General features: G+C 39.9%; 1 protein-coding gene across 1 annotated transcript in view; it reads left to right on the top strand.

The window, feature by feature from the left end:
• GALNTL5 (polypeptide N-acetylgalactosaminyltransferase like 5) overlaps positions 1–24413 on the top strand; it is a 78178-nt gene that overhangs the window by 33032 nt on the left and 20733 nt on the right. The window contains exons 6-7 of the mRNA XM_028165905.2: positions 18026–18275; positions 23396–23513. Of these exons, the coding sequence (XP_028021706.2) occupies positions 18026–18275; positions 23396–23513 (368 nt within the window). The remainder of the gene's footprint in view (positions 1–18025; positions 18276–23395; positions 23514–24413) is intronic.

Raw genomic sequence — 24413 nt, 5'->3', positions numbered from 1 at the left:
TGCCTAATATGGTAGACAGAATCATGCCCTTCCCCAAAGAAGGCGTCCTAATCCCCCAAACCTGTTAATATGTTACCTTATGTGATTAACGTTAAGGGCCTTGGGATGGGGAATGAGCCTGGATGATCCAGGTGGGCTCACTCTAATCACATGAGCCCTTAAGACTGGAAGACCCTCCAGGCTGTGGGCAGAGGGTCAGAGAGATGTGTGTGATGACTCCATCCACTGTAGTTGGCTTTGAAGATGGATGAAAGGGACCAAGGAATGTGCATAGTTTCTAGAAGCTGGAAAAGGCTTCTCCCCTAGAGCCTCCGGAAAGGAGGCCAACCCCTTGATTTTTTAGCCCAGGAAGACCTATGTTGGACATCTGACCTACAGGACTGTAAAAGAATATATTTTTGTTGTTTTATGCCACTAAGTTTATGTAAAGAACACTAATATATCTAGAAAGAGACCTCTCTGTAGGTGCTTGACCTTGAGTTGGAGGGTGGTAATTATCTGACTTCCTGACAGTTCAGCTGCTTCTGGAATTGCAGCTGCTCAGGCTGACCGGGAAGCTTTGCAGGTGGGAGCAGAGGGGCCAGATGGTTTTGGGTAGAGGGGCCCTTGAGCAGCTTCTCCAAAGGCAGCCTGTGCACAGGGCAGTGTCTGACTCTCCGCCACAAACATCCAAGGGAGGTGACACAGGGCAATACAAAGAGCATTGGCTTTCGAACCAGAGCCATGGTTTCAAGCTTGGTAGGTGCCAGTTACCAGCTACGGGATCTTGGGCAAGCCACTTCTCGAGCCTCAGCTTCCCAATCCATGATATGGGAACAAAGATATCTAACTAATGTAGTTGTTGGAGTGATTGAATGAGGTAATTATGAACACTTTTTTTTTAAGCATTAAGTATTAAACAAATGCTTATTAGAAAGTGATTAGTATAAATAATTAAAATATAAATATTTAATTTACATGCTTCAAAATGGTAAAATACATAAAATAAAACTAGGAGAAATACAGAGCAAAAGTAATGAAAATATAGACCATTCACAGTGGAAAGTCTCTTGGAGATTTTAGAACTCACCAGCCTTATTTCCCAGTTAGAGAAGCTAATCTCCCTAGTAGATCAGAGACTTGTCCCAGGTCACATAATTCAGGACTCAAACCCACAAATTCTGGTTTCCATTGCAGTAAACAGTATCATCACACTACCAGGTCATGGAAACATAGCAAGCAAGCAAACAAAAATGAGAAATTCAGGGGCTTCCCAGGTGGCGCAGTGGTTGAGAGTCTGCCTGCCAGTGCGGGGGACACGGGTTCGAGCCCTGGTCTGGGAGGATCCCGCATGCCGCGGAGCAACTGGGCCCGTGAGCCACAATTGCTGAGCCTGCGCGTCTGGAGCCTGTGCTCCGCAACGGGAGAGGCCGCGATGGTGAGAGGCCCGCGCACTGCGATGAAGAGTGGCCTCCACTTGCCGCAACTGGAGAAAGCCCTCGCACAGAGGCGAAGACCCAACACAGCCATAAATAAATAAATAAATATTAAAAAAAAAAAATGAGAAATTCAAATAGCATAGTCACTTAATTACTTTTTACAAAATCCAAATGGCTATGTTTAACAGATTTATAGTGTGAATGAAATGGAAATGTTTGGATAGTGTACAAAAATTGATCAAACACTTAAGCACAAAGAGATTCTCTGTAAATTCCCCCAAACTAGATTTTGCACACCACATTCTTAAACATCAATACAAAAAAAAAAAAAAAAAAGAGCAGTAACATAATATGTAGGTTAATAAAAATGAAAATATGTAAGACCTTAAAAATGATTGCTTTAGAGACCAAATTGAGAATATTCAAAATAAATATAATGAGTTATGTTTAAATGTAAAAATGTAGAAACTAAAGAAAAGCAGAAAATAAAATGAAATAAGAGGAGAAAAAGACTGAAAATATTGAGCGAGATTGATACAGCCTTTGTTGTTTTTTAAAAATAGGGTAACAAACCTTGCAAACCACAATCCCTAGAGAAATTGTGCAAATAGATTGCTACAGGAAAGCAGAAAGGAAGCTTCCACTCAGGGAAAGATGAAGAATATATCTCCCAACTTTTAACTTCAGTGAGTAATTCAGTTTTGAACATTCCACAAATATTTTTTTGGAAGGAAGTATGGGAAAGATCCTTTATCAAGCAGATTGAACCTCATGCTCTTCAGTTATTTCAGATCCTAAGGAGAAGTTGGTTTAATCTGGGAAGACAGGGTTTTAGATAAGATACAGATGATTATATGTAGGTTCTCTCTGTAAACAATAAATAGAACAATCCTTTCTATAACTCCCGAGGCCAACAGAAGTCAAACAACTGCTCCACTTCCTGGCAATAAACTTAAATAAATATTTTGACATTCCCACAAAATATTCTTGTGAGTGTGGGAAGCCGCCAGGAGGGACCCCAGTACCCCTTTGCTCTCATTAAAGCATGTAAGTTTCTCCCAGAAAATGCCTTATGATGAGTGAAAAATAATAAGTTTCATTGAAATGTAGGGGCTAGGTAGCTTGTTCCCACATGCTTTGTAATTTAAATTAGTACTCAGAAAAACTCAATATTACTTTACATGTAGTATAATTTTTAATTATTTTGCAATTTATAATACTATATTTGTGGTCTTCCTGGGTCATTCAAATTGCCAAAGTTGAAAATATTTAAATCTTTAAATGCCAAGTGTATGTAGGCTATATATGATAAAGAGGACACCGCAAGTTAGTATGGGAGAAAGGCGTTTTTTGGGGTTTTGTTGTGGTTATTTTTTAATGGCCCTCAAACAATTAGTTATTTGAGAAAAATTTTCATCTTCATTTTATACCAGACACCAAATAAATTCTAGCCAGATTAATAATTTTATTTTTAAAAGTCAAACCATTAAGTTGTTGTAAGAGAAATTTTTAAACAGAAAAAGAAAACAGATTAATACTTACTCGTTCTACGAAGAAGAAATTTCAAAGCTTAAAACCAATGGACTTAAAAGTTCTCATTACAAGAAAAAAAAATTTTTTTGTAACTATGTATAGTGACAGATTTTAACTAGACTTACTATGGTGATCATTTTGAAATATATATACAAGTATCAAATCATTACATTGTACACCTGAAATTAATATAATATGTCAATTATACCTGTAAAAAAAAAAAAAGGAAAAAACAGCTTACTACAAAAAATGAAAAACTGTAAAAAATGATAAAATTAAAAAACAATAGGCTGAGGAAATAGTATAACTAAGATAGATAAAAAGTTAATATTCTTACTATGTAAAATGTACATACAAAACCATTAAAAAAACAAACAAAACACCATGACTCCCATACCTAAACAGTCAAAAGATATAAACATTTCATTTGCAAATGGCTGATCACCTGAAAAAAATTTCAACCTCACCAGTAAATTTTTAAAAATTAACCAGATATTATTTGTTTATTGAGGTGAGATATATACTTAACATAAGATTGAAATGAACGATTCAGGGATGTTTAGCATAGTTACAATGTTGTACAACCACCACCCCATGCAGTTCTGTAATATTTTCATCACCCCAGAAGAAAACCCCACACCCATTAAGCAGTTTCCTCCCATTTCCCCATCTCCCAGCCCCTGGCAACCAACAATCTGCATCCTGTCTCTGGGTTTACTTTTCTGGATATTTCATATTAATGGACTCGTACCTTTTATGTCTGGCTCTTTCGCTAGCATAATGTTTTTGAGATTCATCTACATGTGTCAGCACTTCATTTTTTATGTCTGGATAATGTTCCATTGTATGCATATATACAGTTGGTTTCTCCATTCATCTGTTGGTAGACATTTGGGCTGTTTCCTTCTTTGGGCTATTGTAAGGAGTACTGCTGTGGACATGTGTATACATGTATACATTTGAATTCTTTTTATTTTTTTATTTTATTTATTTATTTTTTGGCTGCCTTGGGTCTTTGTTGCTGCGCATGGGCTTTCTCTAGTTGCTGCGAGCAGGAGCTACTTTTTTTTTTTTAACGTTTTTATTGGAGTATAATTGCTTTACAATGGCGTGTTAGTTTCTACTTTATAACAAAGTGAATCAGTTATACATATACATATGTTCCCATATCTCTTCCCTCTTGCATCTCCCTCCCTCCCACCCTCCCTATCCCACCCCTCTAGGTGGTCACAAAGCACAGAGCTGATCTCCCTGTGCTATGAGGTTGCTTCCCACTAGTTATCAATTTTACGTTTGGTAGTGTATATATGTCCATGCCACTCTCTCACTTTATCACATCTTACCTTTCCCCCTCCCCATATCCTCAAGTCCATTCTCTGGTAGGTCTGTGTCTTTAACTCCCGTCTTGCCACTAGGTTCTTCATGACCTTTTTTTTTTTCCCTTAGATTCCATATATATGTGTTAGCATACTGTATTTGTTTTTCTCTTTCTGACTTACTTCACTCTGTATGACAGACTCTAACTCCATCCACCTCACTACAAATAACTCCATTTTGTTTCTTTTTATGGCTGAGTAATATTCCATTGTATATATGTGCCACATCTTCTTTATCCATTCATCCGATGATGGACATTAGGTTGCTTCCATGTCCTGGCTATTGTAAATAGAGCTGCAATGAACATTTTGGTACATGACTCTTTTTTTTTTTTTTTTTAACATCTTTATTGAAGTATAATTGCTTCACAATGGTGTGTTAGTTTCTGCTTTATTTTTTTTTATTTTTTTATTCTTTTTAAACATCTTTATTGAAGTATAATTGCCTTACAATGGTGTGTTAGCTTCTGCTTTATAACAAAGTGAATCAGTTATACACATACAATATGTTCCCATATCTCTTCCCTCTTGCATCTCCCTCCCTCCCACCCTCCCCATCCCACCCCTCTAGGCGGTCACAAAGCACCGAGCTGATCTCCCTGTGCTATGTGGCTGCTTCCCACTAGCTATCTATTTTACATTTGGTAGTGTATATATGTCCATGCCACTCTCTCACCCTGTCACATCTCACCTCTCCCCCTCCCCATATCCTCAAGTCCATTCTTTAGTAGGTCTGTGTCTTTATTCCCATCTTGCTACTAGGTTCTTCATGACCTTTTTTTTTTTTTCCTTAGATTCCATATATATGTGTTAGCATACTGTATTTGTTTTTCTCTTTCTGACTTACTTCACTCTGTATGACAGACTCTAACTCCATCCACCTCATTACAAATACCTCCATTTCATTTCTTTTTATGGCTGAGTAATATTCCATTGTATATATGTGCCACATCTTCTTTATTCATTCATCCGATGATGGACACTTAGGTTGCTTCCATGTCCTGGCTATTGTAAACAGAGCCGCAATGAACATTATGGTACATGACTCTTTTTGAATTATGGTTTTCTCAGGGTATATGCCCAGTAGTGGGATTGCTGGGTCATATGGTAGTTCTATTTTTAGTTTTTTAAGGAACCTCCATACTGTTCTCCATAGTGGCTGTATCAATTTACATTCCCACCAACAGTGCAAGAGTGTCCCCTTTTCTCCACACCCTCTCCAACATTTATTGTTTGTAGATTTTTTGATGATGGCCATTCTGACCGGTGTGAGATGATACCTCATTGTAGTTTTGATTTGCATTTCTCTAATGATTAATGATGTTGAGCATTCTTTCATATGTCTGTTGGCCATCTGTATATCTTCTTTGGAGAAATGTCTATTTAGGTCTTCTGCCCATTTTTGGATTGGGTTGTTTGTTTCTTTAATATTGAGCTGCATGAGCTGTTTATATATTTTGGAGATTAATCCTTTGTCCGTTGATTCATTTGCAAATATTTTCTCCCATTCTGAGGGTTGTCTTTTCATCTTGTTTATGGTTTCCTTTGCTGTGCAAAAGCTTTTAAGTTTCATTAGGTTCCATTTGTTTATTTTTGTTTTTATTTCCGTTTCTCTAGGAGGTGGGTCAAAAAGGATCTTGCTGTGATTTATGTCATAGTGTTCTGCCTATGTTTTCCTCTAAGAGTTTGATAGTGTCTGGCATTACGTTTAGGTCTTTAATCCATTTTGAGTTTATTTTTGTGTATGGTGTTAGGAAGTGTTCTAATTTCATTCTTTCACATGTAGCTGTTCAGTTTTTCCAGCACCACTTATTGAAGAGGCTGTCTTTTCTCCATTGTATATTCTTGCCTCCTTTATCAAAGATAAGGTGACCATATGTGCGTGGGTTTATCTCTGGGCTTTCTATCCTGTTCCATTGGTCTATATTTCTGTTTTTGTGCCAGTACCATACTGTCTTGATTAATGTAACTTTGTAGTATAGTCTGAAGTCTGGGAGCCTGGTTCCTCCAGCTCCGTTTTTCTTTCTCAAGATTGCTTTGGCTCTTCGGGGTCTTTTGTGTTTCCATACAAATTGTGAAATTTTTTGTCCTAGTTCTGTGAAAAATGCCATTGGTAGTTTGATAGGGATTGCATTGAATCTGTAGATTGCTTTGGGTAGTAGAGTCATTTTCATAATGTTGATTCTTCCAATACAAGAACATGGTATATCTCTCCATCTATTTGTATCATCTTTAATTTCTTTCATCAGTGTCTTACAATTTTCTGCATACAGGTCTTTTGTCTCCTTAGGTAGGTTTATTCCTAGGTATTTTATGCTTTTTGTTGCAATGGTAAATGGGAGTGTTTTCTTAATTTCACTTTCAGATTTTTCATCATTAGTGTATAGGAATGCAAGAGATTTCTGTGCATTAATTTTGTATCCTGCTACTTCACCAAATTAATTGATTAGCTCTAGTAGTTTTCTGGTAGCATCTTTAGGATTCTCTATGTATAGTATCATGTCATCTGCAAACAGTGACAGCTTTACTTCTTCTTTTCTGATTTGGATTCCTTTTATTTCTTTTTCTTCTATGATTGCTGTTGCTAAAACTTCCAAAACTATATTGAATAATAGTGGTGAGAGTGGGCAACCTTGTCTTGTTCCTGATCTTAGTGGAAATGGTTTCAGTTTTTCACCATTGAAGACGATGTTGGCTTTGGGTTTGTTGTATATGGCCTTTATTATGTTGAGATAAGTTCCCTCTATGCCTACTTTCTGGAGGGTTTTTATCATAAATGGGTGTTGAACTTTGTCGAAAGCTTTCTCTGCATCTATTGAGATGATCATATGGTTTTTCTCCTTCAATTTGTTAATGTGGTGTATCACATTGATTGATTTGCATATATTGAAGAATCCTTGCATTCCTGGGATAACCCACTTGACCATGGTGTATGATCCTTTTAATGTGCTATTGGATTCTGTTTGCTAGTATTTTGTTGAGGATTTTTGCATCTATGTTCATCAGTGATATTGGTCTGTAGTTTTCTTTTTCTGTGACATCTTTGTCTGGTTTTGGTATCTGGGTAATGGTGGCCTCACAGAATGAGCTTGGGAGTGTTCCTCCCTCTGCTATATTTTGGAAGAGTTTGAGAAGGATAGGTGTTAGCTCTTCTCTAAATGTTTGATAGAATTCGCCTGTGAAGCCATCTGGTCCTGGGCTTTTGTTTGTTGGAAGATTTTTAATCACAGTTTCGATTTCAGTGCTTGTGATTGGTCTGTTCATATTTTCTATTTCTTCCTGGTTCCATCTCAGAAGGTTGTGCGTTTCTAAGAATTTGCCCATTTCTTCCAGGTTGTCCATTTTATTGGCATAGAGTTGCTTGCAGTAATCTCTCATGATCCTTTGTATTTCTGCAGTGTCAGTTGTTACTTCCCCTTTTTCATTTCTAATTCTATTGATTTGAGTCTTCTCCCTTTTTTTCTTGATGAGTCTGGCTAATGGCTTATCAATTTTGTTTATCTTCTCAAAGAACCAGCTTTTAGTTTTATTGATCTCTGCTATCATTTCCTTCATTTCTTTTTAATTTATTTCTGATCTGATCTTTATGATTTCTTTCCTTCTGCTAACTTTGGGGTTTTTTTGTTCTTCTCTCTCTAATTGCTTTAGATGTAAGGTTAGGTTGTTTATTTGAGATGTTCCTTGTTTCTTAAGGTAGAATTGTATTGCTATAAACTTCCCTCTTAGAACTGCTTTTGCCGCATCCCATAGGTTTTGGGTCGTCGTGTTTTCATTGTCATTTGTTTCTAGGTATTTTTTGATTTCCTCTTTGATTTCTTCAGTGATCTCTTGGTTATTAAGTAGTGTATTGTTTAGCCTCCATGTGTTTGTATTTTTCACAGATTTTTTGCTGTAATTGATATCTACTCTCATAGTGTTGTGGTCAGAAAAGGTGCTTGATACAATTTCAATTTTCTTAAATTTACCAAAGCTTGACTTGTGACCCAAGATATGATCTATCCTGGAGAATGTTCCATGAGCACTTGAGAAAAAAGTGTATTCTGTTGTTTTTGGATGGAATGTCCTATAAATATCAATTAAGTCCATCTTGTTTAATGTATCATTTAAAGCTTGTGTTTCCTTATTTATTTTCTTTTTTTAAATTAATTAATTAATTAATTATTTTTTTTGGTTGCATTGGGTCTTTGTTGCTGTGCATGGGCTTTCTCTAGTTGCAGTGAGCGGGGATTACTCTTTGTTGAGGTGCGGGGCTTCTCATTGTGGTGGGTTCTCTTGTTGTGGAGCATGGGCTCTAGGTGTGCGCACTTCAGTAGTTGTGGCACACAGGCTCAGTAGTTGTGGCTCATGGGCTCTAGAGCGCAGGCTCAATAGTTGTGGCGCCCGGGCTTAGTTGCCCTGCGGCATGTGGGATCTTCCCGGACCAGGGCTTGAACCTGTGACCCCTGCATTGGCAGGCGGGCTCCCAACCACTGCGCCACCAGGGAAACCCTCCTTATTTATTTTCATTTTGGATGATCTGTCCATTGGTGAAAGCGGGGTGTTAAAGTCCCCTACTATGATTGTGTTACTGTCCATTTCCCCTTTTATGGCTGTTAGCATTTGCCTTATGTATTGAGGTGCTCCTATGTTGGGTTCGTAAATATTTACAATTGTTATATCTTCTTCTTGGATTGATCCCTTGATCATTCTGTAGTGTCCTTCTTTGTCTCTTTTAATAGTGTTTATTTTAAAGTCTATTTTATCTGATATGAGATTTGCTACTCCAGCTTTCTTTTGATTTCTATTTGCATGGAATGCCTTTTTCCATCCCCTCACTTTCAGTCTGTATGTGTCCGTAGGTCTGAAGTGGGTCTCTTGTAGACAGCATATATATGGGTCTTGTTTTTGTATCCATTCAGCCAGTCTGTGTCTTTTGGCTGGGGCATTTAATCCATTTACATTTAAGGTAATTATCGATATGTATGTTCCTATTACCATTTTCTTAATTGTTTTGGGTTTGTTATTGTAGGTCTTTTCCTTCTCTTGTGTTTCCTGCCTAGAGAAGTTCCTTTAGCATTTGTTGTAAAGCTGGTTTCATTGTGTGGAATTCTCTTAGCTTTTGCTTATCTGTAAAGGTTTTCATTTCTCCGTCAAATCTAAATGAGATCCTTGCTGGATAGAGTAATCTTGGTTGTAGGTTTTCCCCTTTCATCACTTTAAATATGTCCTGCCACTCCCTTCTGGCTTGCAGAGTTTCTGCTGAAAGATCAGCTGTTAACCTTATGGGGATTCCCTTGTATGTTATTCGTTGTTTTTCCTTTGCTGCTTTTAATATTTTTTCTTTGTATTTAATTTTTGATAGTTTGATTAATATGTGTCTCGGCGTGTTTCTCCTTGGATTTATCCTGTATGGGACTCTCTGTGCTTCCTGGACTTGATTAACAATTTTCTTACTCATATTAGGGAAGTTTTCAACTATAATCTCTTCAAATATTTTCTCAGTCCCTTTCTTTTATTCCTCTTCTTCTGGGACCCCTATAATTCTAATGTTGGTGCGTTTAATATTGTCCCAGAGGTCTCTGAGACTGTCCTCAATTCTTTTCATTCTTTTTTTATTCTGCTCTGCAGTAGTTATTTCCACTATTTTATCTTCCAGGTCACTTATCCGTTCGTCTGCCTCAGTTATTCTGCTATTGATCCCTTCTAGAGAATTTTTAATTTCATTTATTGTGTTGTTCATCTCTGTTTGTTTACTCTTTAGTTCTTCTAGGTCCTTGTTAAACGTTTCTTGTATGTTCTCCGTTCTATTTCCAAGATTTTGGATCATCTTTACTATCATTATTCTGAATTCTTTTTCAGGTAGACTGCCTATTTCCTCTTCATTTGTTAGGTCTGGTGGGTTTTTACCTTGCTCCTTCATCTGTTGTGTGTTTCTTTGTCTTCTCATTTTGCTTAACTTACTGTTTGGGGTCTCCTTTTTGCAGCCTGCAGGTTTGTAGTTCCTGTTGTTTTTGGTGTCTGCCCCCAGTGACTAAGGTTGATTCAGTGGGTTGTGTAGGCTTCTTGGTGGAGGGGACTAGTTCCTGTGTTCTGGTGGATGAGGCTGGATCTTGTCTTTCTCGTGGGCAGGACTGTGTCCATCTTGTGTTTTGGGGTGTCTGTGACCTTATTATGATTTTAGGCAGCCTCTTTGCTAATGAGTGGGGTTGTGTTCCTGTCTTGCTAGTTGTTTGGCATAGGGTGTCCAGCACTGTAGCTTGCTGGTCGTTGAGTGGAGCTGGGTCTTGGCATTGAGATGGAGATCTCTGGGAGGCTTTCGCCATTTGATATTACATGGAGCTGGGAGGTCTCTTGTGGACCAGTGTCCTGAACTTGACTCTCCCACCTCAGAGGCACAGCCCTGATGCCTGGCTGGAGCACCAAGAGCCTGTCCTCCACACGGCTCAAAATAAAAGGGAGAAAAAAAAGAAAGAAAGAAGATAAAATAAAATAAAATAAAAAAGTTATTAAAATAAAAAACAAAAAATAATTATTAAAAACATTTTTAAGTAATTAAAAAAAAAGAAAGAGAGAAGAGAACAACCAAACCAAAAAACAAATCCACCAATGATAACTAGTGCTAAAAACTATACTAAAAAAAAAAAAAAATGGAGAGACAGACCCTAGGACAAATGGTAAAAGCAAAGCTATACAGACAAAATCACCCACAGAAGCATACACATACACACTCACAAAAAGAGAAAAAGGAAAAAATATATATATCGTTGCTCCCAAAGTCCAGCTCCTCAATTTGGGATGATTTGTTGTCTATTCAGGTATTCCACAGATGCAGGGTACATCACGTTGATGGTGGAGATTTAATCCGCTGCTCCTGAGGCTGCTGGGGGAGATTTCCCTTTCTCTTCTTTGTTCACACAGCTCCCGGGGTTCAGCTTTGGACTTGGACCTGCCTCTGCGTGTAGGTCCCCTGAGGGCGTCTGTTCTTCGCTCAGACAGGATGGGGTTAAAGGAGCAGCTGATTCGGGGGCTCTGGCTCACTCAGGCCGGGGGAGGGAGGGGTACGGATGCAGGGCGAGCCTGCGGCGGCAGAGGCCAGCATGACGTTGCACCAGCCTGAGGCGCGCCGTGCGTTCTCCCGGGGAAGTTGTCCCCGGATCACGGGACCCTGGCGGTGGCGGGCTGCTCAGGCTCCCGGGAGGGGCAGTGTGGAGAGTGACCTGTGCTCGCACACAGGCTTCTTGGTGGCAGCAGCAGCCTTAGCGTCTCATGCCCGTCTCTGGGGTCCACGCTGATGGCCGCGGCTCACGCCCGGCCCTGGAGCTCGTTTAGGCGGCGCTCTGAATCCCCTCTCCTCGCGCACCAGGAAACAAAGAGGCAGGAAAAAGTCTCTTGTCTCTTTGGCAGCTGCAGACTTTTTCCCGGACTCCCTCCCGGCTCGCCGTGGTGCACTAGCCCCTTCAGGCTGTGTTCACGCTGCCAACCCCCGTCCTCTCCCTGCGATCCGACCGAAGCCCGAGCCTCAGCTCCCAGCCCCCGCCCACCCCGGCGGGGAAGCAGACAAGCCTCTCGGGCTGTGTGAGTGCTGGTCGGCACCGCTCCTCTGTGCAGGAATCTCTCCGCTTTGCCCTCCGCACCCCTGTGGCCTTGCTCTCCTCCGTGGCTCCGAAGCTTCCGCGGGGGCTACTTTTCATTGTGGTGCGTGGGCTTCTAATTGTGGTGGCTTCTTTTGTTGTGGTGCACAGGCTCTAGGCACGCAGGCTGCGGGCTCAGTAGTTGTGGCGCACGGGCTTAGTTGCTCCGCAGCATGTGGGAATCTTCCCGGACCAGGGCTTGAACCTGTGTCCCCTGTATTGGCAGGCGGATTCTTAACCACTGTACCACGAGGGAAGTCCCTGAATTTTTTTTTTAATTAATTAATTAATTAATTTATGGCTGTGTGGATCTTCGTTTCTGTGCGAGGGCTTTCTCTAGTTGTGGCAAGTGGGGGCCACTCTTCATCACGGTGCGCAGGCCTTTCACTGTCGCGGCCTCTCTTGTTGCAGAGCACAGGCTCCAGACGCGCACACTCAGTAGTCATGGCTCACGGGCCCAGTTGCTCCGTGGCATTTGGGATCCTCCCAGACCAGGGCTCGAACCCGTGTCCCCTGCATTGGCAGGCGGATTCTCAACCACTGCGCCACCAGGGAAGCCCCCTGAATTCTTTTTACTATGTGCCTATGAGTGGAATTTCTGTGTCACATGGTAATTTTTCTTAACTTTTTGAGGAGCTGCCAAACCGTTTTCCGCAGCAGCTGGACCATTTACATTCCCACCAGCAACGTATGAGAGTTCCAATTTTTCCACATCCTCACCAACACTTGTTATTTTCTGTCTTTTTATGTTTTGTTTTAATTCTAGCCATCCTGGTGGATATGAAGTGGTACCTCACTGTGTTTTTAATTTGCATTTCCTTAATGACAAATGATGTCGAGCATCTTTTCATGTGCTTGTTGGCCATTTATATATCTTCTTTGGAGAAACAGATGGTAGTTTTCACCTATCAAATTAGCCGACATGATTTTTAAAATGTTTGTGTTATGTAATATTAGAAGCTATTTTAAGTGAAAAATGCAAAGTGTTAATTGAACAGTGTGTGTGCTTCCAACAGTAAAAAAAAAAAAACTATATATGTTTAAAAATGGGACTCTTTTTAGCTGTTTTGATTGAGGCATGAAGACAACAGATGTTATATTCCAAAGTGAGTTGTCCGACACAGTACCGTAAAGAAATTTCAAAATAGATATCTGAGAAGCAAACTCAGCTACACTGAATGAGATCGTTAGAATTAGAGGTGATTTTTAGAGAAAGCTGCTTGCTAAATCCTGGTCAGAGGAACTTGATGTGAATTTCCTGTGTTGGGGGCTCAGCACATCCTCAGACATCAATACAACAAAACCAGAAACCTATTGGGGGTGAAGAGAAATGAACTGATGTTGGCTTCTCACTTGAGAATCAAAAGGGCAGAAGAAGGGCTGTGGCTAGCTACGGAACCAAGGACATTTGCTTCAGTGTTAGTATCTGTTCTGATGGCAGAGTTTGCTCAGGCAATGGATGTTTGGGTAAGAGAGCAATAAAGATCATCTTAGATCATGTCCAATGGGGCCATCTAGAAGGATGGACAGATCTCAGCAGAGGAGAAGCTAGAGGTAGAACACAGGACCCTAAGTTGCGGAGGTGGGAGTCTAGACCACCTGGATAGAATGCATGTGCCCGGTTTATGGGAACTGCAGATAAGAGACTACCAAGGTTGGGAAGGGGGGTGGTCCTCAGAATCACCGTGCAGCCACCGTAATGGAAGGAGTCAGCTCAGAGCACCCTGCTCTCTCACCAAGAGAGAACTTCCCTGCCCCTTTCACTTGTCTCTCACCCTCCTTTGGCTTTAGTGAGGTCTGAAACCACAGAGGGTAAGCTGGGGAAGGAGACCAGTAAGGAAGGGCTAAGAAGATTTAATGCAAAGGCAAGTGACCCTCCCACAGGGCCACCTGGTTGGGGGGTGGGTTCTGCATGCAGGCAGGGAAGTTTCGATTGTAGCAGGGGACTGGAAATTCTAATTGCTGAATTGAGACTGTTTTCAACTTCAGCTGTCTAATAAGACTTCCAATTAACCTAAGAGAGCAGAGAAGTCTTGGGGCCTGCTCTGTTTTGTAACCAATGGCAGGGAATGGACCAGTCATCCCTATAGATTTATTTATTTATTTACTTATTTATTTATGGCTGAGTTGGGTCTTTGTTGCGGTGTGCGGGCTTCTCATTGCGGAGGCTTCTCTTGCTGTGGAGCGCAGGCTCTAGGCGTGTGGGCTTCAGTAGTTGTGGCTCGTGGGCTCTAGAGCGCAGGCTCAGTAGTTGTGGTGCACTGGCTTAGGTGCTCCACGGCATGTGGGATCTTCCCAGGCCGGGGCTCGAACCCCTGTCCCCTGCATTGGCAGGTGGATTCTCAACCACTGCGCCACCAGGGAAGCCCCTCCCTATAGATTTAAAGGAGCAAAATTAAGTTGCTTTTCCTGAGTCCTGCTTATTCAAGGTTTGACATGTGGACAAGATCTTGGATGGATGGATAAGAATAAGCATCCCGTGATCTGAGTTGAGGGATAAAGGTTATGTCATTATTAATGGTTTAAAATTCTGGGGACTTCCCTGGTGGCACAGTGGTTAAGAATCTGCCTGCCAATGCAGGGGACCCGGGTTCGAGCCCTGGTCCGGGAAGGTCCCACATGCCGTGGAGCAACTAGGCCCATGCGCCACACTGCTGAGCCTGTGCTCCAGAGCCCACGAGCCACAACTACTGAGCCCATGTGCCACAACTACTGAGCCCGTGTGCCACAACCACTGAAACCCACGTGCCTAGAGCCCGTGCTCCACAACAAGAGAAGCCACCACAATGAGAAGCCCGCACACCACAACGAAGAGTAGGCCCCGCTCGCTGCAACTAGAGAAAGCCCGCATGCAGCAATGAAGATCCAACACAGCCAAAAATAAAATAAATACATAGATTTAAGAAAATTTTAAATTCTGTTGTGAATTGTTTATTAGAATACTCATTGTATTCTATAGAAAGATTTGGAAGATGCACTCTTTCTTCCCAATATGACTCTTTGTTTCCTAATGATTCTGACAGTTTTATTGAGATAAAATTCACGTACCACACAATTCACCCACTGAAAGTGTACAATGCAGTGTTTTTAAATATATTCACAGGGTTATGTAACCATCACCACAACCTAGTTTTAGAACATTTTTTCCTAGTACAAAGTGTCAATGAAAAATTAATCAGTCGATCTAAGAAAGAATTGGAAAATTTTATTCAAGCCAAATTTGGGGATTATAACCCAGGAAGAGCATTTCAGAAAGCTCTGAGAACTGTTCTGCCCTTTAGAAGTCAAGGCACAGTTATATAAGTTTTTTTTGAGACAGAGTGCTGTATATCAAATGACATGTTATTTACAGTTTACATAACCAGATCTAAGTGGCATCCTGGTGGGTCATGTGACCCCTTACAAGATCAAGGAGGAATGTTATCTTTTAAGCAGTTGTCTTGTTGATGCTGGGAGAATGTTGCTTTTTATGGTTGAGCAGGTGTTTCTGCTGATGGGAGAGGTTTGATCGATGCATAATGCAGGTACACAATGCACAGTGTGGGGAGAGAGGAGGCCAAAGGGCAGAGAAGAATTTTTATGTTTAAATTTTTCTTGTCTTGCCATAAAGTATGAATTTCACTTCACAAAAGAAACCCCATACCTGTTAGGAGTCACTCACCATTCCCTGTCATCTTATTCCCCCCACCCCACCACCAAACCCTAAATAACCACTAATCTATTTTCTTTATATATAGATTTACCTATTCTGGAAATTTCATTGAATGGAGTTATGCAATATGTGGTCTCTTGTGACTGGCTCCTTTCACTCAGCAATGTTTTCCAGGTTCATTCATGTTGTACTATGTGTCAGTACTTCATTCCGTTTTATTGCCAAATAATATTCCATTGTGTGGATATACCGCATTTTGTTTAGCCATTCGTCCGCTGGTGAACCTTTGAGTTGTTAACACTTTTTTACTATTAGGAGTAATGCTGCTGTGAACATTAACGTACAAGATTTTGTGTGAACCTAAGTTTCATTTCTCTTGTGTATATGTATACCTGGGAGTAGAATTGTTGGGGTGTATGGTAACTCTGTGTTTAACTTTTGAGGCATCGCCAAATAATTTTTGAAAGTGGCTGCAACATTTTTTTTTTTTTTTAAAGGATTTTCTTATTTATTTATTTATTTATTTTTGGCTGTGTTGGGTCTTCGGTTCGTGCGAGGGCTTTCTCCAGTTGCGGCAAGCGGGGGCCACTCTTCATCGCGGTGCGGGGACCGCTCTTCATCGCGGTGCGCGGGCCTTTCTCTATCGCGGCCCCTCCCGTCGCGGGGCACAGGCTCCAGACGCGCAGGCTCAGCAATTGTGGCTCACGGGCCCAGCTGCTCCGTGGCATGTGGGATCTTCCCAGACCAGGGCTCGAACCCGTGTCCCCTGCATTAGCAGGCAGATTCTCAACCACTGCGCCACCAGGGAAGCCCCAAGCTGCAACATTTTATACTCCCATCAGCAATGCACAGGGTTCCAGTTTCTCCACAATCTCACCAACACTTGCCATTGTCTGTCTTATTGATTATAGCCACTCTAGTGGATATGAAGTGATATCTCATTGTGATTTTGATTAGCATTTCCCTAATGACAGAAGAGGTTGAGCACCTTTTCCCATGCTTACGGGCTATTTGTATATCTTCTTTAGAGAAATGTCTATTCAAAGCCTTTACCCATTTTTTAATTAAGTTGTCTTTTATTACTGAGTTTTAAGAGTTCTTTGTATATTCTGGATACAAGTCCTTTATCCAATATATGATTTGTAAATAATTTCTCCCATTTTGTGGATTTTTTTTTTAACTTTCTTCATGGTATCTATTTAACCACAAAAGGTTTTAGTTTTGATGAAGTCCAATTTACCTGTTTTTTTTTTTTTCTTCTGTTGCTTGTATTTTTGGTGTCATACCTAAGAAACCATTACCTAACTCAAGGGTCGTAAAATGTATGCCTGTTTTCTTCTAAGAGTTTTATAGTTTTAGCTCTTACCTTTTTAGGTCTGTTATCCATTTGACTTAATATTTGTGTTTGGTATGAGTTAGGGGGTCCAACTTCATTTCATGCAGATAACCAGTTGTCTCAGGATATTTATTGAAAAAAATGATTCTTTCCCAATTGAGTTGTCTTGGTACCCTTTTCAGAAATCAATTGACAATAGATGCTTCGTTTATTTCTGCACCCTTAATTCTATACCTTTGGTCTATAAGTATCTTATGCCAATATTATATTGTTTTGATTATCGTAGCCTTTTAGTAAGTTTTGACAGCAGGAAATCCTTCAACTTCGTTCTTTTTTATCAAGATTGTTTTAGCTAATTTGGATCCCTTGCCTTTCCATATGAATTTTAGGATCAATTTCTGTAAAAAGAGCCAGTGGGATTTTGATAAGGATTGAATTGCATCTGTAGATTGATTTGGGAGATTATAAACATTTTAATAACACTAAGTCTTCTGATCTAAACATAGGATGTTTTCATACTTTCCTATGATTTTATGTTGGCTACAAGAAAAAGTCTAACCTCTGCACCTGAGTTTTGAGGTCCCTTCCAATTTGAGACCACCTAATATATTTTAACACACATATTCTTTATTTTGGCCATGCCAGGTTTTCCCATGTTCTCAAAGCAGAACAGACCCTCATTAAAGCTTGAATGCAAGAGGAAAAATAATTATGTGTCTTTGCATCCCGAGCACCAAACTAAATACCAAGGAAGGTTTCCTTGCAGTAAACATTTGCTACATTGAATTGATCAATCAAGGCTGAGATAAAATGATATTTTAAAATTGAAAGTCAGCTCAGTTCCATCTGCTTCTTTAGAATCTTCCCCAGACTACTGTCTAACCCACAGTTCACCAGCTTCTTCTGAATATCTGTGGCACATGATGTCCTCCATTTGTGATACAATATAAAATATGTGTTTCTTGTCTCCTGCCAGTGAGCTGAAAGCACCTTAATAGCCAAACACATAGTAAATGCTGGACAAATGCTTGTTGCCTTGATTTGGGTTGTCAGGTGTTTCCTACACATGCACTAACACTCACCTGTTCTTGCCTCCCCAGGGGATGTTCTGGTGTTCCTGGATAGCCACTGTGAAGTGAATAAAGTATGGCTGGAGCCCTTGCTGAATGCCATTGCCAAGGACCCCCGAATGGTGGTGTGTCCACTGATAGATGTCATTGATTATGTGACCCTGGAATACCAGCCCTCTCCTGTTGTCAGGGGAGCTTTCAACTGGTATCTGCAATTTAAATGGGATCATGTTTTCTCTTATGAGATGGATGGACCAGAAGGACCCACTAGACCTATCCGGTGAGATTTCTTCTGGTGATGGAAAAATAGCATATAGGTATTGGGAGCAGGGGGAAGCTTTCAGAGATTATGACTTTGATTTCATGAGCTTAATGAAGAGAAGTATTTTACTATTTATCTTGTTTCTAAAAGTCTGTAATAATAGAATGTGGTAGGTTTTGTTTCTTTACGTTTCGCTCACTGGAAATGAGCATCTCACCCCAGTTCGGAATACCACCATGGTTAGTATCCCTCTGATTTCAGAGGTCCAGCTTTAAAATGTGGACTTGGTTCTCAGGAACAAGTTGCATGTTTATCAATGATCAAAATACTAGCTCTGTGGATAACCCAGAAGAAGTCGATGTCTTTGCCAAATTCATGTATAAAATATTTATGCAAGTGCTTCCATCTGTAATTTTATAGGTTGAGATGAATGTGATTTTCCTGGAATATCAGTCTTGGAAAATATATTTCTAAATGTGAGAATAATTTGAATGTTATGACTTCTAACTGTACTTATGAGGTTATTTCTCAAGAGACTTCCTCCAGATCACTCCCCACATTTACTGATAACTTTGACACCAGGCTCACTTCTCTTTTAATGTTAACCTCTTTGTTTTACAAACCACATGAGTCAATTTTCTAACACCATAGCCTAGCAAGTCCTTGATCTTTGCCTCTATTTTAATTTAGCTAGAGCTGTGTGATCTTGAACGAGTTACTTAACCCCTCTGCACCTTATTTCTTTATCTGTAAGTCTGGAGAATAACAGTACTTCACAGGGCTGTTATGAGAATTAAATGACATATATCAAAGCTTAGAACAGTATCTATCCATAATAAGTGCTGTATAAATGTTAGATATTTAATATTATTCCTACAGCCATACCCTGAATCTTCACCTTCTAAATTACCAGATATCCCTCTCCTTGGCCACAACCTCCTGGCTTTTTCCTGCTCTGCTCCCCCCACGCCCACCCTTGGACATCATCAAGATGTCCAGTTCTTTGATTTCTCTTTTTACCCCTCACAGTTTTCTTTCTGCTTCTGTGGTCTAGATTTTCTGATCTATAAATTCTCTTCTCTTCTGCCACATCCCACTGCACTTTTGCCACAATAGCCCTGCAAAGCTCCAACTCTGGTTCAGTTCCACCATCTATTTCCTTTGTTCCTTTAAGAGATGTGAATTGATGCTTCTGCACATTGATGGTCTCCAGCCTCATGCTGCCTTGCAATCCCTTTATCCACTCATTCCCAGAAGTGGGTATTCCCATTCCACTTTATTACTTCCCTTAATCCCAATAGCTGCCCCTACCCTGAACCCCTACTCTTAGTAAGCAAACTGACCTCTTAAATCAAGGATGAAATAAAGACTAAGAATTGGGAGGAATGATTGGGAAATTATACAGTATCAATACTTTATGCCAGAACTGTAATGGACTGTTATGCAGCCATTAAGCATGACCACATATCAGCACTGTCTAGCTGTCTTCCAGATCTCCCATTGCCTTCTCTAATCCAGTGACTAACCAGCTCCAGGAGACCCATCCTTGGTGATGATTCTCATATCACATCTGTCCATCTCTCTGATGGTCCTCATGGCCCAAGCCATCACTGCTCCAGGCTTAGACTCTACACCCTAAGGGACAGTCTGGCCTACAGCTCCTCCTCTTCATTCCAATCTCTCTTGTTGCTACGTTAATTTTCTTAAAACCCCACTTTGCACACGTCACCCATCTTGCTTATTGTCCTTCTACTGCCTTTAGGATAACATGCAGATTCCTTCGTATAACTTCCACTGTGTATGATTCTGATCTTTCCTCTGCCCCAGCCATCACTTATTAGCTGTTTAGGGCTGCCATGTACAGCTGCACAGGCTGTGCACTGCACATTTCCAGAAGGCACTGTTCACAAAGACTATAGGTAATTAGCATCCCTGGAGTTGTGCATTAAGGCAGCCATTAGGGAACTTCCCTGGCGGTCCAGTGGTTAAGATGCCGTGCTTCCACTGCAGGGGGCACAGGTTTGATTCCTGGTTGGGGAACTAAGATCCCAGATGCCACACGGTGCAGCCAAAAAAAAAAAAAAGGCAGCCCTTAGCTGGGCCAGTTACCTCTCTCAGCTTCAGTATCATCTGTAAAATGATGATGATAATAATAATAACTACCTCTCTGGATTATTGAGGGCCTTAAATGAGCCAATACTTGTAAAGCACATAACTAAAGGCCTGACACAGAGGAAGTGATCAGTATAAATGGTAGCTATTGTTAATGTTACAGACTTCAGGATGAAAAAGAACAAAGTTATACTTCATTTAAATAAAACGTAATATGTAAAAATCATGATTTACTAAAAAATTAAAAAATAAAGCATCAATCTTTTGAGTTCATCTCAAAGTAATCTAAAATGAAGTTACTTTTAGTAAGAAGCTGAAATATTCCATTTACCAAAAAATTGACTTATAATTTTTGTAATATTTCTGTATCTCACATTTTAAGTATTTTTTAGGCTGTAAAAATTCAATATGGAAATTGGATTTCTAATAGTCAATTGCTGAAAAGCAACATTTTGGAACTCTAATACACTGTTAGTATATATACATTTGTAAACGCTTTTTGAAAATTTGGCAATATAAATTAAAAATTTGATAAATATTCTTATTCTTTGATGCAATAATTCTACTTCTTACAATTTATCTTTAAGGAGTTGAGAGATAGGTCCAGAAATATATATTGTATCAATATTTATTTTAGTAAGAAAATCAAAACAACATAAATGTTCAATATTGAAATGGTTAAAAAAGTATATTCATATTTTGTAGAATATTATAGAGTTAAAATTTTTGAAGGCTAGTTAACTAAAAAGGAAAATTCTCACAATATGTTAAATTTAAAAAATCAGGCCATAAAAAACTTACATCAGTATAATGTGAATCTAAAATATGATACAAATGAACTTATTTACAAAACAGAAACAGACTCACAGACATAGAAAACAAACTTATGGTTACCAAAGGGGGAAGGTGGGAGAAGAATAAATTAGGAGTTTGGGATTAACATATATATACTACCTTATATAAAACAGATAATCAACAAGGACCTACTGTATAGCACAGGGAACTACATTCAGTATCTTGTAATAACCTATAATGGAAAAGAATTTGAAAAATAATATATATATGTCTATTTGAATCACTTTGCTGTACACCAGAAACTAACACAACATTGTAAATCAACTATACTTCAATTAAAAAAAAAATCAGTATAATACCAATTGTGTGATTATATATGTATATATTACCTATGGAATATATATTATACATATGATATGTTATAATACAATTATAATGTATAATAATATATGCAAGAAAAAAATAGGTTGTTTTAAAGAGTTAAAGGAAAAAATTAATTTTAGATATTAGCCATGAATTAGCATTCATATCTGAAGATATATTTTTTCCCCTACTTACAGTAGTTCTAATGACAAAAATAAAAGGTAGGTGAAACTTAGAACAAGCAAGGAAAATCGTGGCCTTAAGCTTCCACCAACGGCACTCGTGGCCCCCAGGAAGGGGGACATGCAGGGAACAGCTTCATCCAGTTACCAGATAGGATGACTCCTGGCAGACTACAGGCATGCTGTTCTCTCTCACAATTAAAAAAATAAAATGATTTTATTTTATCAGCCATTTCCCCTTTCCTTTTCTCTCCTTTGTATTAAACCGCCTAGAAAGAGTCGTCGGTTATCACTCTCTCCAGTTCTGTTAAACTGTTCACTCGACTTTAAACTCACTGCAGTCAGGCTTTGCCCTCCCCACCAGCTTCACACTGTCGTGTCCAGTCCTCAGTCCTAGTCTCACGTGGCCTGTCAGCCGTGTCCATGCTGCTGGCCTCTCCCTTCTCTTTGACGGGCATCTTCCCGTGGCCTCCAGACCACCAGAGCCCCCAGCTCTCGCTCCTCCTTCACCGCTGGTTTATTCCATGCCCTTTGCTGATTCCTCCTCTTCCCCCCGACCTCTCACTGCTGAAGTGCCCAGGGCTCTGTCCTCTTCACCTCCCCTCGCTCACGGAGTGCTTCTCATCCACCTTGTACTGGTGACTCTCAGGCTCTGACCTCTCTCAGAACACCAGACTCACCTATCCCGCTGCCTACTGGCATCTCCACTTGCATGCTGAACAGACACCTTAAATATGTCCCAAACTGAATCTTCCCACCAAAAACTTGGTTCCACCTGTAGCATTCCCTGTCTCAGTGCATGGTAACTCTAGGGATTTCCCTGGCGGTCCAGCGGTTAGGACTCCGTGCTTCCACTGCAGGGGGCACGGGTTCGATCCCTGGTCGGGGAACTAAGATCCCACATGCTGCAATGCGGTCAAAACAAACAAACAAACAAATCAGTGCATGGTAACGCTATCTTCCAGGTTATCCAGGCCAAACTTCCTCCAACCCGCACATCCCACCCATAGCAAATCTGCTGGCTCCATCTTCAAAACCTATATAGAATTCAGCCACATCTCATCTCCTTCATTGCTGTACCCTTATCCAAGATTCCATCATCTTTCTCTGGGACCACCACAACAACCTCTAACTAGTCTCCCTACTTCCACCTTTGCTTGTTGATTAACTAATTTATCCCTAACACATCATAATGGCTTTACATAGACTTTTTGGAACAATGAATGAATGGATCTGTAATTATTTTCAAACTACATAGTTTGGTTTTATTGGGCTCTGCTGTTGGTGCACCAAAAAAGATGCTATGTAACATTATGGTTTTCCCAGAAGTAAATATGACAATTCACTTAATGCCTTTAGGAAGGGAGATCTCTAAATTCCCACTACCCAATTCAATCATCATCCCTGTGGGAAGCTCACATACTAAAGAAAATTTTCCCTGTCACCAAGACAACGTTTTAGAATAGATTGCTTACAAAATTTGACAAGAGCTAAGTTAAAGCTGTTGTTGCCGTTTTACCTTACTAATTTTACATACTTCAATGTATATTAAGATAATTTTGGTGTTAGTTAATATGGGTGTTTTCTAGTTTTTAACTGTTATCACTAATATTTAATATAGTTTTGGCCAAAATCCACAATGACTGAATTTATGGAATAAATTTAATATTTGTGTGTCCTTTTTAGGTCACCTGCAATGGCTGGAGGAATTTTTGCTATAAACAGGCATTATTTTAATGAAATCGGACAGTACGACAAGGGCATGAATCTCTGGGGAGGAGAAAATTTGGAACTTTCACTAAGGGTAATTCAGACTTTTTGTTTTAAATAGTTACCTTTGTACATAGAAAGTAAAATCTAACTTCAGGTCATGTAATATGCTGTGGGAACTACGCCCTGTTTCCCTACACAAGCATCTGGTGTCATTCAGGTGCCACGTGAAGTAAATGATTTATGGGATTCCTTACAGAAATGGAAAACCTTTAACAAAATATCAGATTTTCTTACCTGTGCTTTTTCTAATATATGGTATGTCAAATTAATGTGATATTTTTATCTATTTGTGGAATCTCTTTTTTATTATTCTGATTGTCTTGGTATTAGTAGTGTGTTGAAAAAACACAGGATTAGGAGGTAGGGGACTTGGGTGTCACTGAATATATGGGGTATGTTAGGTCTCAGTTTCTCCATCTGTAAAGTGAGAGGATTTGGTAGAAGATGTCTAATAAGTTTTCTCCTAACTCTTAAATCCTGAGATACCTGCTACAACAGGGATGAAGCTTGAAAACATTATGGTAAGTAAAAGAAGCCAGACATAAAAGGCCATATATTTATGAGTCCATTTGTATGAAATGTCCAGACTAAGCAAATCCATAGAAACAGAAAATAAATTAGTGGTTGCCAGGGGCTGGGGGAGGAGAGTGACTGCTAACAGGGACCAGTTTTCTTGGTGGGGTGGTAAAATATTCCAGAACTAGATGGTGGTGATGATTGTACAACCTTGTGAAAATACTGAAAATCACCGAGTTGTAGCCTTTGAAGCGTTGATTTCTGGTGGTGTATAAATTATATCTCAATAAAAATAATAGATTTAATTTTTTAAAAAATCTTATGATATTAGAACACTAGACATTAGGGTGAGTCTCAGCCCTACCACTCACTTGCTATACGATCCTTGGCAGGTCATTCATTTTTCTAGTTCTCG

Source organism: Balaenoptera acutorostrata, chromosome 7, assembly GCF_949987535.1.
Source record: "Balaenoptera acutorostrata chromosome 7, mBalAcu1.1, whole genome shotgun sequence".
NCBI classification, from domain to species: Eukaryota; Metazoa; Chordata; class Mammalia; order Artiodactyla; family Balaenopteridae; genus Balaenoptera; species Balaenoptera acutorostrata.
This window is presented reverse-complemented; position numbering and strand designations above follow the sequence as displayed.